General features: G+C 40.5%; 1 protein-coding gene across 2 annotated transcripts in view; it reads right to left on the minus strand.

The window, feature by feature from the left end:
* Positions 1 to 6393: 6393 nt before the first annotated feature.
* Positions 6394 to 13473, minus strand: part of LOC128807898 (sucrase-isomaltase, intestinal-like) — a 59087-nt gene continuing 52007 nt past the window's right edge. For both annotated transcript variants that reach the window (XM_053978591.1, XM_053978592.1), the window contains exons 22-23: positions 9251 to 9409; positions 6394 to 6566 (exon numbers count right to left, since the gene is read on the minus strand). In XM_053978591.1, the coding sequence (XP_053834566.1) occupies positions 6507 to 6566; positions 9251 to 9409 (219 nt within the window). In that variant the 3' untranslated portion in view covers positions 6394 to 6506. The remainder of the gene's footprint in view (positions 6567 to 9250; positions 9410 to 13473) is intronic.

Raw genomic sequence — 13473 nt, forward strand, 5'->3', positions numbered from 1 at the left:
TCTTCAAAATTATTGTGTGAAGTTTTATATATATATATATATATATATATATATATATGTATGTACATGTGCATATATATAGATACTGTAATTGCCATGCTTTTTATCTCAGCTTTCTCAGATTTATTCTCCAGAAAGCATAATCAGGTGGTGAAAAAAACTGATCAACACCCTTTCAAAAAGCAGAGAAAAGTATTTCTTTCCTTTTTGCTTCCTCTGAATTCATATTGAAATTTCTATATTTTATCTGGGCCTAATTTTTTTTTTTACATTTTTTTTTCCCCTAATACTAGGAGTTTAGAGACCTATTTGATATAGAGGGAAAATGTTCCAAAATGGCATTATTACTGCTTGGAGAAAATACTGGGACAAAGATTTAAAGGAAAAGGTTCAGACAGACCTAAAATGGGCATCCATGGCAGAACTGAGAAGAACTTTATCATCCACCATCATCTGCTGATAAAGAGAGGATATGGAGAAGGCAACTATCAACTGAGAGAGTATTTCTCACACAGTTTTAGTAATGGTTATTCATCCACAGATGTCCTGTTAAGTAAACATCTCACTTGGCAGACACAATGTAGTCTAATCATTCCTGACCAAGAAAGATCAACTAAGAGCAATATCTGTGGGGACAGCATGAAGTAAAAGCAGGGCCCAAGAACAGAAATGGTAAAATTTTGAGCAGCTTGCCTCAAGTGAGCAACCTTCCAGGTGTGAGTTACAACAGTATCCCAAAACACCATGCTTTGCACTGCTTTGCAATCTTGTTTGATAAGTGAGAAATAGATTGTATTTCACAGCACTTTTCCAGCTAAGAGGCTGGTCCTTTGTTCTCCAAATAATCCCTGTATCTGCAGGAGTTTGAGATCAGCAGCACATTTAATTTCTACACAACCTCATTATCTCCCCTCCATACGTGTGTTTATGTGGGGGAGAGGGAGAGAAAAGGCAGGAGGAAGCAGCATAGTCCTGAGCTGCCGGCAAGAGACTGGAAAGAATTTTCTGTATCCCACAAGTGCCGGACTTTGGTTTCACCAAAACAGGAGGTGGGGCTGCTATCAAGCACTTGTGAAATTGCAGGAACCAAGAAGGAATGGATAGAGCAGAACACTTAGCAGGAAACTTTGCTTTACAAATAGTACCCCAAAATGGTTTTGGTACATCCCTGAAGCTCCATTATATCTGAGTACAAGCTACAACTACAACAACCCTCCCAAGCAAAGTTCAGTGAACAGAAAGGACACACAACTCTCATTATTTTGTACTTTTTTCCATTTGATTCTTTCTGCATGGTGAAACTCTGCAAAAACCTTTAGAGAGTGTCTACACAATCCCTTGTGGGTCACCAGGAAAAGTTTCACCATCTGTCTCAGGCCTGGAACTGCTCAGAATAGCTCCAAGGCTCCGCTCCTGCTATCCATGCACCTCTCTCTGCCTCTGTACTCTCAGGGCTTCTCCAGCTGACTGCATTGCTTCCAGGAAAGGGCATTTTCCTGCCCTTCCTCCTTCATGGCTTCACTGTGCCCTGAGCATAGCAGCTAGGACAGTACACAGGAGTGTTTGGGGACCGCCAGCCTTGCTATTTGGAACTGTGCTGTTTCCCTAAAATTCACAGGGCTTGCTCATTTCACTGAGTGACCAACAGGAGAGGACACTGCACATTTTTGTATTCTTTGAGATACTTGTAGGATGACTTCTTGGTAGCCATGGGGCAGTGGCTGCCAAATCTGGGGCATGACCTTGGAGCATTGCTAGAGCTTATATAAGCAACACTCTGCATCTGTGCTAGTTTTAATCCCTATAGTTTGTTAGTCCCTAGAGAGAGATCCCATGTTTGTTGGCACATCCTCTGGCAGCTCTGTTTCCTTCTTGGGATGGGAACGTGCCCCACAAGAGAAAGCCCTGGCAGTCTCCTTCCCTCTGAGCCCAGTGGGTTCATGTCACCTCCATTTCATAATCCTCCACCATATATTTGCATTTTATGCATTTGTATGAGCACAGTGCCAAGTCTCTAGCCAAGGTCTCTCTGTGTCACTGCTGAGGCTCCAGACACCTGCCCCATGGATCCAGGAGCAGGGAAGCCAAGGTGCTACTTCCCAGCCCAGGCAGTGGATCCTGGTGGGTCCCTGCCCTGGGGAGCATCCCAGGAGAGCTGCATTCTGGCTTGCCTGATGGTGCTGAGCCCTGACGTCTGACTGTTCCTCTATCCGCCCCTGGTCAACAGAGCACAGGGGAAACTGGCATTCATGGGTGTCACACTCACCTTCCTGTGTCACACCGGCAGCTGTGTGGCTTTTGCCCCTGGGCAAGGGGTGAGGGCCAGGAACAGGGTCACTGTTCCCCAGAGCCAGGCACCAGCTCTGCTGTTGGAGGCTTATTGTCTACCTCATGCACACTCTAGACCCAGCAATATTTTTCATCTTTGTTGCAGACCTGTTGGCAAATGAGTGGCAAATAGTCCCTACATGAGAATGGCAATGAATTGCTTTAATTTTCAGACAGATTCAGGTTCCACCGGGTGACAGGAAAAAATTAATTACCAAACCTTCACAAGAAGTTATTCAAATATATTCAAAATATATTACATAACATATTTACCAAAAAATCTGATCATATCAATGATATTTTATAATCTTTGTAGCTATGTGGGGGACCTCCAAAAGCACTGACTTGTCACAGAAATCTCCATATGTTTTGCAAAAAAACCTACAAAATGTCCTTTCATTATTCATAATCATGGACCCATTAGGCACATGTAATCCTAGTGTAGTCACGTGCTGGTGGCGTAGGCGGAACCGGAAGCCATGTGACCGGATGTGCTGTTGGCAGATATGACGTAGGCGGAGATGACGTAGGCTACATGGCAATTGCTGATTGGCCCCTTTGAATGAACGAACTCACCAATGGTAACTCAAAGGACATGGAGATTTGGCGCCAGGAAGTCACGTGACCGGATGTGATGCTGACGGATATGATGTAGGCTACGTGCTTTTAGAAAAGCATCCACTTCTCTTTTAAAAATTTCTACTGCAGGAGGATTCCCCATAGTTCTTGAAAAGCTACTCCAAAAATGAAAATATCAGTGTTTGAATTTGTCTAATTTTTTTAACAGACACCAAATCTTACCTTTGCCAATTTCAAGAGCTTCTGCCAGTGCATTTCTGCCCCCATAGGTACACTGAGATTCTCAATAGTCTGAGTCTGGTCATTAGAGACAGGTTGAGCTCCTCAGTGCATTCACATGAAAATGCATTTTTTGGCAGCCTTTCAGACAGTGTTGTGTCTTTACTTTGAGGCAAGCTTATTTATTTCAGTATATTCCACATATCTCTAACACCAGAATGGGACAGAGTGTTCCAACAAGATGGTACCAGTATGACAAACAGATGAGTTATAGCATCTGCCTTTGCTTGTCTGTATTTCTGAGGTTGCTCTACCTCCTTTTTGATTAAACCTTTTATTGGGAGCTCATGCTCAGGTCCAACAGGCTCCCACATCTCCTCCTGTGTCTCCTTTGCTGTAGCAGAGTCACATCTTCTTTTGTCTCTTCTTCATTCCAAGACATGCAATATTTCATCAGGCCATATCAGAAGAGATATTTTATGTCTGGCTTACTGAGCACAGCAGAGCCCTCTGTGCATGTCCCCTTCATTTAATTTGTTCTACTTCAGCCAGTGTAGCTGATTCACCCTACCATCATCTTTTCATGTTACACAAAATAAACATAAACCTTTTATAAGAATGGACAGTGGGGATCCTTTGAGATTAAACCTAAAATCATCAATTTTTGATGAAAAAAATGAAGCGTACATGGAGTAGTACGGAGAATGTTTATTTTTCCTTTCTCTGCAGAAGAAAAGCCTAATGACATATTCTTAGGGGTCAGTGTACCTTGGCTGGTGAATTTCTGTGTTCTTTCTATGGCTTTGTAAAGCAGAAGCATAGAATCACCAGGGTTTTGAAATGCAAAGAAAGGTTTTTTCCTTTACATTTCAACTCCTTCAGATTCTGAGGAACTCAGCTGGTGGGTTTTATGGCTAACAAAGGCAGGATGGAGAAAGCAGCTGACTACCAATGCTTTTAAATCCCAGCCTGAGAAGTTCTCACTCCACTGAAAATCTGTAATAAATATAATCCATGCCAACACTTGGGGAAGTTCATTCTTTAATCCGATCTAACCTTAAAAGGTGGTAAAATATTTGTCTGTAGATTCTTGGGTTCACCTCATACCACTTTTAACAGGTGTCAGTATTTTTTGTTGAAGTTGTTATCCTTTTTACAAGAAGAAAAAAGAAATTTTTTGAATAGGAAGGAACAAGCAATGTAACCAGAATTTCAACAAAGTGTAAATGATCTAAAATTACACCTGCACCTCAATGCTCAGAGAGGATAAATAGCCAGATACACACACGGCCACACAAACTCCAGTTTTCTTTGATGTCCCTATTACAAATGCTGAAAAAGGGCTGTCTTGCTTACATTTATGAAATAAATATGTGAAATCAGAGCCCAAGGCAGATGTATTACTGACTAGTGATTTCCTGTTGTGTTCACTGAAACTACAAGGCACAAAATAACAAGAAAGGAATAAAATTCAGGTTGTAATACAAGCTTGAACATCATATTGATGCTGGCAGGAGTGTATTTTTCTGCACTTATTTTATTAAGATGTATCTGCAAGTGCCAGCTTAGTCACAGATTTCACAGAAAACTTGTGAGCACTGGCTGACTCCACATGTTTATCTATCAAAGAGCTCTTTACAGAAGTGACATCTCCAATATCTCCATTGCTCTCCAGCCACATCCCCAGTTTCCACACCAGTCTCCTTTTTCACCATTTGTCAGCAAATTCACCACCTCCCCTCTCCCAATCCTGCTTTTACCCACACTGTAAGGCAGATTAGAGAGAAACCCACTGAACCAAAAAGAGCCCTGCTCACAAACCAACCAAATTCTATTCCCCAGTCCAGGCCAGGGTGTTTACAAATTTGCTTTCTCTAATACATTGGTCTTTTGCTCACTCTCTTTGCTCTTTTGCCATGGTGAGGAAGTAACATCCTCATATTTGGAGGAAAACTGAGAGCAGGTACCTCTTTGATGGCATTGCTGCAAAGACACATGGAGGAGATTGGATTCTGCACAGAAGTGGTCTGCTTTATTGGTCCCCATCCATCCCACATTGTCAAGCCATGCAGCAGTTTTCTCTGTTGATGTCTGCAACATGCTTGGGGTGAGCAGGCACAGGGCTCTCACAGGCAGCACAAGAGGATGACTAGCAGTGTGGCCAAGCCCAAGACAATGTCTGTGGCCAGCAGCCTCTGGACCAGCACCTCCTGTGCTGCTGGAGCCCCTGCTGGTTGCCCTGCTCTGGGATCTCTAGTGCAGAGCCATGACACACAGTGCAGACACATCATCTGGGCCTCTGCTGCTGCTCAGGTTTGTGCAGCAAGCACTGCTCTGTCTGGCTGCCTGCTGATGGTTCCAACAGAGGTTCTCCTCCTTTCCTCTGTCCCAAATACACAGCTCTCATGAACCCTGCTAACATCATTCCTCTGCACAAGGACCTTCATTTGCAGAGTCCATAGACTCAGAGTGGCACACTTTTCAAGAGTTTATTTCATTGAGGACTGTAGTCACATGCTCTATTCTACAGCAATGAAGAAGGTCAGTTTATCTGACACCGTTTCCTCCTTCACCCCACTGCCCATATTCTGCTCTTCCTCAGCCCTTTCTCACCATCTTCAGCTACACCTTTTTGTAGTATCTTGTTTTCTCCAGCTTCTTCCCACAAAAAAGCTGATGTGCAAATTGCTTTCTCTGCACTGTGCAAAGCAAACATATCTCACATCAGACCTTACTGCAACAAGCAAAGGCTCTGGAGAGACCCAAGTCTTAAGGCTCCTCCAGAAGACCCAACTCACTTTGACAAAGACAAGCCTAGGATGATGCAATTGCATTTCAGGATGGAGAGAAAAAGTGAGTGATCACTATAGTTGCACATCTTGTAGTCTGAGACAATGGGGTAATTTTTAGATATGATTATATAATAATATATTATTATACTAATATTTATTAGATTATACATTATATGTATTGCACATTATATTAATGGCAGGTTATGTATTGGGCTATGGAAATTAATTGGTTGTTCCTTTTATTTTCCCTACCATAGCTTTGAAAAAAACCCAAACAGTGTATGCTGTGTAGACTATGGTCTCATTGAGAACATTTCCAAATATTATCTCCATTTGTGGTGAGATAGAATTTTCTTCTATGCTATTTTGAACACACATCAGCTTATGTTAATACTCCTTAACTACTATTGAAAATTTTATTTGAGGAATATGGAGTTAGAAATACTACATAAAAAAAAGATCAGTCATCAGTCACCAGGTTCATATGCAATGTTTTAATGACTATTATTTTTTTTTACATTAAAATCAAAGTGGGATACATATCTGAGGGCTAAAGATGCTAAATTAAGTCAGTATATTCTGACCATTCTAGTATAATTTAATGCTGAGTTCCTGAGTAAGTGGAGCAGAAATCCGCAAAACCAGTTTCTGTGGAAAAAAGAGACACAAAATAACAAAATAATGAATTATGGTAATGTAAAAAAAAAAAAAAAGTTCAAAACAGAGATTAAGAAGTGAAACTTCAGTTTAGACCTTCATGATTTCTTTAAAGTATCTGGTAGGTGAGACTAACTTGATGGCAGTATGCATCTTCCTACTGCTGTATCCAATTCAACATCCCTTTTAGAAATTCAGGAATGGTTTAAAATTAATTAATTACATGAATTAAATATTAAATTGTAAATACAATATCTGTCCTGCTCTCTTCCTGTTCAGTGTTAAATTTAATGTATTTTGGGCTACTCACATAATTTCCATTTCAGTACTTCACCAGTTTCATCTTTAGGTTTCAGAATTAATAATCTCTTAAAATGCACAAAACCCATTCACACCTCTACTGCTTAGTGAGTTGGAATTCCACTTCTTGAATAATTTGCCTTTTCTTCAAATACAGGGAAAAATCCAGACAAAAGTACTGCAAACCCATCCAAACAGCAACCTGAAAATTGCCAGGCAGCCAGAGAGGCTACTCCAGACTGCAATACTGCATGGACACTGGGAGTTGTGGATGTTGGGAACCTCTGCACTTCCCAGCAGAGGATGCGAGTGTGATAAAAAGAACCTTCCCTATGCCCACTGTCAGCACAAGCCTGGCCAACAGATGTACCCTTCTAACACCCCTGCTGCAGTCACTGTACTATTCCTTAAGGCATGAGACTCCAGAGGAAAAAATAGATAACAGACGCCTAATAATAGGAAGATTCTGTGATATTGCAAATGTCAGATCAGGGTAGTGCTGCATGAATCAGAGAGAAAGAAGTGGCTTATTACTAAGCAACCTGTTTCTATTTATATACAAATAAATATGGCTCAATAAGCACTTCAGCACTGCTATTAGGTAAATTTGCTTTCTGGAAACCAAAACCAATATGGTAGAAGTTACTTTCTACTGCAGCCCTTCAAACAGTGGGGTCTCTGCTTATAAAACTATTATACAAAATGTAATCTCACTATGCCTGTAATAAAGTGGCAAATTTGCCCTTTGCATTTCATTTTTTTAATTACATGAATAAGTTTTCAAGATTGAAACCCAAGCTGCTGCTAGTGCTCTTTTTTATTTTTCAATTTTTTTATTAGAGGGTCAAATATGAGAGGAATATAGATAGTGACATTGTAACATCTGTACAGGGATGGTGGGAGAGATTTGACTAAATCTCAGAATTTTGAGAGGAATATATTTATCTGGTGCAGAAAATTTAACTTTTTTGTAGTTTTGGACCCCTACAACATCAGCTTGGTGAGTATTTTCTTCCAGCATTTGAAGTAGATCTTAGTCACCAATATGATATTTTTCTCTTAAAACAAATTTTAAATTATATTTTTGAGACAAACTTATTAGTCTTTTAAAATCATCTTTGTATGTGAGGCTGTTAGTCTGCAGTTATCTTCTGGATTTCTGTAATTGGTACCTTCAAGCACATCTCAATTGAATGTTTTCTTTGCCCTGCCACATTTATGTTGCTTTGAGCTTGCTTAGAGGCTGTTAAACAATTTCTTCCCTTGAGGCAATACTGATTATGTTTATTTATGACATCGTCTCTGAAAGTGAGATTTTTACAATTCTCCAAGGCAGAAATTTATTCTCAGCAATTTTCTACATTTACAGATTCCTTCAATATAATAAATGGTAGTATCAGGTATGTATATCACTCTTGGGTAGCAAATGAAACTCAGTCACTAAGCCAAGTTGGTAGGGTAACATAAGATGTGACATCTACTTGTTGCCTCAGTTATCTTTCACTGCATGATGATTTAGTGACATTTTGCAGTGTTAACACCAGGAGTTCCCTAGATGCAACCAGTGCTGAGATGTGAGTACACATCTCATACACAGTGTGAATGACCACTTCAGCCTGGTGGTGACAGATATGGTGACAGATATGGAACAAGTGGCCAGAGGAAAGGAAGCAAAAGGTTTTGCTCCTTTTGTCTATACTCCTATGCAAAAGAAAATTGGGACCACAGAGGCTGTTGCTGCTTAGGGTTTATTAGGGGTGTTCAGTCCATCCCCTCTGGAATGTCCTCACATTTGTGCCAGAGGAGCACTGCAGAAGCAAGTCATGCATTTTGTTCTGGAATGCTGAGGCTTGGCACTTTAAAATGCTGAAATTATACCTCTTTGGAAGACAGGGTGATGCTCCTTAGAGCCAATGACACTGGAATAATTTTTGGACACCAAGTAATTGTGAGAAAAAAATCCACAACACTTCTTTTCAGCAGCAGATAAAAACTTTGACAGGTTTTCTCATTTTATCAGAACGATTAGAACGCCCATAAAGCTGCTAACTGTGCTCTCAGCTCATGGACCTGTATCTTCTTTCCAGTATTTCAGCAGTTTAAAAATTTGTGTAAGTGGCAGACATTAAGTAAAAGAGAGTTCACATGCATAAGCAAAGATTAGAGTTTCCTAAAAGAGCTCTTGCTTTTGCCTTTTTTTTTTCCTCTCCTAAATGTCAGACTGTTGTATCAAGAATGGGCGTCTGGTTATACTTCAACATGTAAAGGAGTGTGGATGAGAAACAGTTCCTGTCCTTCACTGACTTCATCTCTCTTCACTGTTCTTCACCCTTCTTTCTCTAATTTTTTTCTTAAACTCTCAGTTCAGGTCTTACCCTACTGATCTCATAAGCCACAGCATCTCCATGGATGGATCTTCCATTCACAGACACAGCTTGAGGTCTCAGTTTCAGGCCAAGAATGGTAATTTTGTTGTACTTCAGAGTGTCAGCTCCACGGTAGCCATTTTTAACAATTTCTGTCTTCAGGCTTCCCTGAAAAAATCCACAGAGAAAACTTTAGGACCATGACAGCCCTTTAGAGGTGACTTGCTGCACATTTACAAGATTTCATCCTTGTCACTGAACATACACAATGTCTTCCAATGTAGATATTGAACTCATAAAGGAAAAAACAACAGTTATATTAATTTGTACATAAGACAATTTTCATGTATGATTATAAACTAAGAAAGTAAATCACATTTACAGCACTAATTGGATTATTAATAGAAAAACATGTCCAAGAAGACATGTTTTTCTACTTTTAATCAATGTAAATTTTGTTCTTGTACCCATTGCAGAGTACAGTGGCATATGCAAAGCCAAAATCCAGATACAGAAATTCAATTAGTGACCTTAAGACAGATTGAATTAACATCCAAAACTAGCTGCTTTAAAACACTAGTATCTTCCACAAACAGCAGCTGCTAGATGTTTACTCCTATTTTATGTAGCACATCTCCTGCTAGAAATCCCTGTTATATATGTCCCAGCTTTAAGGAGACTAAAGGAACATTGTATGTCCACAGAGCTTTGTTTGCTGTACTTTTTATTTACTATACATCCCATATTTAGGAGTGTACCAAGAGGACATACGAAGTCATTAAGCCAATTCATTTGGCTCACCAGAGACAGTAATTTCCCATACATGCAATGAAGAAGAATCATCACATTTGTTATGTGATCAAAGTTGTTGAGGAAATAAAGATGAATTACACTGCTCAGGAAATGCTGGATGGCTATGCAATCATGACTTTTTAAAAATATGCCAAGGAGAAACCCATGATGGAACCTTTTGCATAAATTAGCTTATGTTATTTCAGTAGTGCATTGTAGGAGGGGAGCAGGAGCTAGATCACAGTATATGTAACTTAGGGCTGTGCTTAGACTGCTTATTTCAGGCATCCACGCTAAAAATAAGTGCTAAGCTCCAGCACACTGATTTAAACTGCCTAAATAAGGAATGTTGGCTATTACTTAGCAAACAGGGAGAGGCCTGCAAAAGCCTCCAGAGAAGTTTCTAGGGTACCTATTACATGTGGTGTCTTAGTCCCTCTGGCAGAGCTCCAGCACAGAGGGAGGCTCAGTTTAGAGAGAGCACCTCCCTATGGTGTTTTACTGCTGTCTCAGGACAGCCAGCTCAGGTGGCCACACAGACCCAGGAAGCACAATGTAATGTTGAACTCAGCTCTCAAGCTCAGAGGCCCAAGACAGGACTCTTCAGCAGACACCATTTTCCCTGACCAAGGTCTAGAACTAGAGGTCTTGGGGAAACAGAATCACAGAATATGTTGACTTGGAAAGAGCTCATAAGGATCATGGAGTCCAACTCCCTGCCCTGCACAGAGCAACAGGATGCAGGATGGTCTGGATGGATGTGACCCACTCCTCCCCAGGCATCTAATGGTTGAAGCAATTGCCCAGGAAGGTCCTGACTTCTTGTTTGAGGGAGTTATGGATATCACTCAAAACCCCATAAATGCAAAACAACATGAAACCCTTGATCTGATGCCAGGAGCCAGAGTTTCTGTACTCTGAGCAAAAAGAGCAATGAGTTTTCTTCTTACCATGTAGCTCTAATCCTATCAACTTCACCTTTCCCCCCCCACCCCCCCATATTTTAACCCTGAATATTGGACCAGTTTTAGGAGAAACTTCCTTTCAGGCTATCCAGTCACTTAGTGCCTAATGCATCCTTTCAGAAGCTTCAATTTTATTGGACAATTCTTCCATCACCATCCCTTTGGTACCCACCTGGTACAGGTTGAGCATACCTGCCTTGTCTGCCACTCCTCAGGATCAGGACCTCCCTGCTCATCCCTGAAGTACAGTGGATCTTATACAGGTGGATCAAGTATTTTTCTAGCCTGGTGGGCTTCATGTAAGGGGGCACTTTGATTTAGGTCACTTAGTCACTATGCATATTGGAAGGGATATGTCAAGGGAATTAAAATGCCAACTGCAGTGAGACAGCACCACAGAGCAAGAGCTTTAATCATTCTCTGAGAATTAAGTGCCTGCCCTAATCTTGAATTCTTCTTTACACTTTCAAGTTGTTTAAATGAAAATATAAATTAAAGGGTATAATCCTGTAGCTGTTACTTTTGCAACACCCCATGCTGGGTTCAGAGTAAATGCTGTGATGTCAGACCTTAGCAGCAAATCTCTCAGGGAACAAAATTTGAGTGTTCTCTTAAAACTAGGTGTCATTAAATTATTCTTCTGCATTTTTTAAGAATATAGAAATGTGCAACAAATACTAAGACATTCACACATTTCTCATACTTCAAATTGTTATTTGAGATTGACTGTTTTCTTTATAAACACATAATAAGAACTCGACATTAAAGATTACTGGAATGCAGATAGGGAATTCAGTCATGGATTTACAGGCAGAAGTCAAATATGAGCAATGAGAAATGGAAGTGCCAGAGAAGCAACAATCTAATTTGCAGAGTTCAAAATTTAATATAAAATTGGATATTGTTTTTCTGTAGCCTTACTGCAATAAATTATTATACACAGACTACAGAAAACCAAAGTGATTTTTCTTCCTTTTTGCTGTTGAAATACCCTTTTTTTCTGAAAAAGAAGGAATATTTTTTTCTTGGTAAATCAAGAACAAAGTAAGTTAAAATAAAATTTGAAGTCTACCCATGTGGTGTTAGTTCCAGGAAAATATCTCACGAACATACCAGGCTACATAATAAAGCCCATTGGCTTACCCTGGATTGCTCTTGCTCCTGGAAGACAGATCTTCTAAGAGTAATATCACAATAGGGGTTAATACAATTTTATCGTTTTGACATTTTCTGTAGATTACTTTGGGACTTTTAGAAATACATGGCATGAAAATCACATAATCATTTAGGTTGGAAAATACCTTTAAATTGATCAAGTTCAACTATTAACCCAGCACTGCCAAGTCCACCAGTAAACCATGTTCCTGAGGGCCACATCTACACATCTTTTAAATACCTTCAGGGTTGGTGACGTCACCACTTCTCTGAGCAGCCTGTTCCAGGGCTTGATAACCCTTTCAGTGAAGAAATTTTTCCTAATATCAAATCTAATCCTCCCCTGGTGTAACCTGAGGCCTCTGGTCCTATCACTTATTAGCTGGAAGAAGAGACTAACCCCCATCTGGCTCACCCTCCTTTCATGCAGTTCTGGATAGCAATAAGAGGCTCTTTTACTCCAGGCCAAACATCCCCAGCTCCCTCAGCTGCTCCTCATGTGACTTGAGCTCCAGATCCTCCACCAGCTTCACTGCCCTTTTCTGAACACAGGCTCTGAGGTGTGGCCTCACCAGTGACAAGTACAGAGGTACAGTCATTGCCCCAGTCCTGTGTATTTCTGATACAAGCCAGGATGCCCTTGGCCTTCTTGGCCACTTGGGCACATGCTGGCTTATGTTCAGGAGGCTGGGGAGAAACCATGCCATAGTCTATATACAATATCCTATTATTACCAAATGCTAGAATTGCAGATGAAATAAGATCTGTAGAGACAGGTTATTGAAGCAGGGTAAGGTTGTTTTACAGTAACTGCTACAACTTACTATCATATACTTAATGAACTTATGGTAGACACATTTTACAGTATTTTATTCAATTGAAGCCTTAACTGTTGGGCTTTTCTACAGGTGTTTCTCAGGACATGTCTGCACAGAACTGAGCACTGTGTGAAAGGCATCAGTGCACTGACCCTGAGCTAATCTGTTCCTGCACTGCACAGAGCATCTGATCAGCACAGTGGGTTGCCAGAAGCATGCTGGAGCTCTCCACAGGACACCCACCATGGGAGCAGTGTTTGTGCTATCAGACAAGGAAATGCAAGCTAAAGAATTGATACTACATAACTCTCTGCACCACAAAACAAAACAAAAACATTAAGTGATCGAAGTTAAAAGGTTGCTGGAATATTCTGAAGAGAGGAATCTAGCTTTCTCCCACCCATCAGACTGAAAGTCACTAGGTGGAACACAAGAGAAAGGTCCCTTGTCCCCAGAAGTTTCAACTAAGGGAAAAAAAAGCTGAAAATGTGGGTTTTTTCAG

Source organism: Vidua macroura, chromosome 5, assembly GCF_024509145.1.
Source record: "Vidua macroura isolate BioBank_ID:100142 chromosome 5, ASM2450914v1, whole genome shotgun sequence".
Lineage (NCBI taxonomy): Eukaryota > Metazoa > Chordata > Aves > Passeriformes > Viduidae > Vidua > Vidua macroura.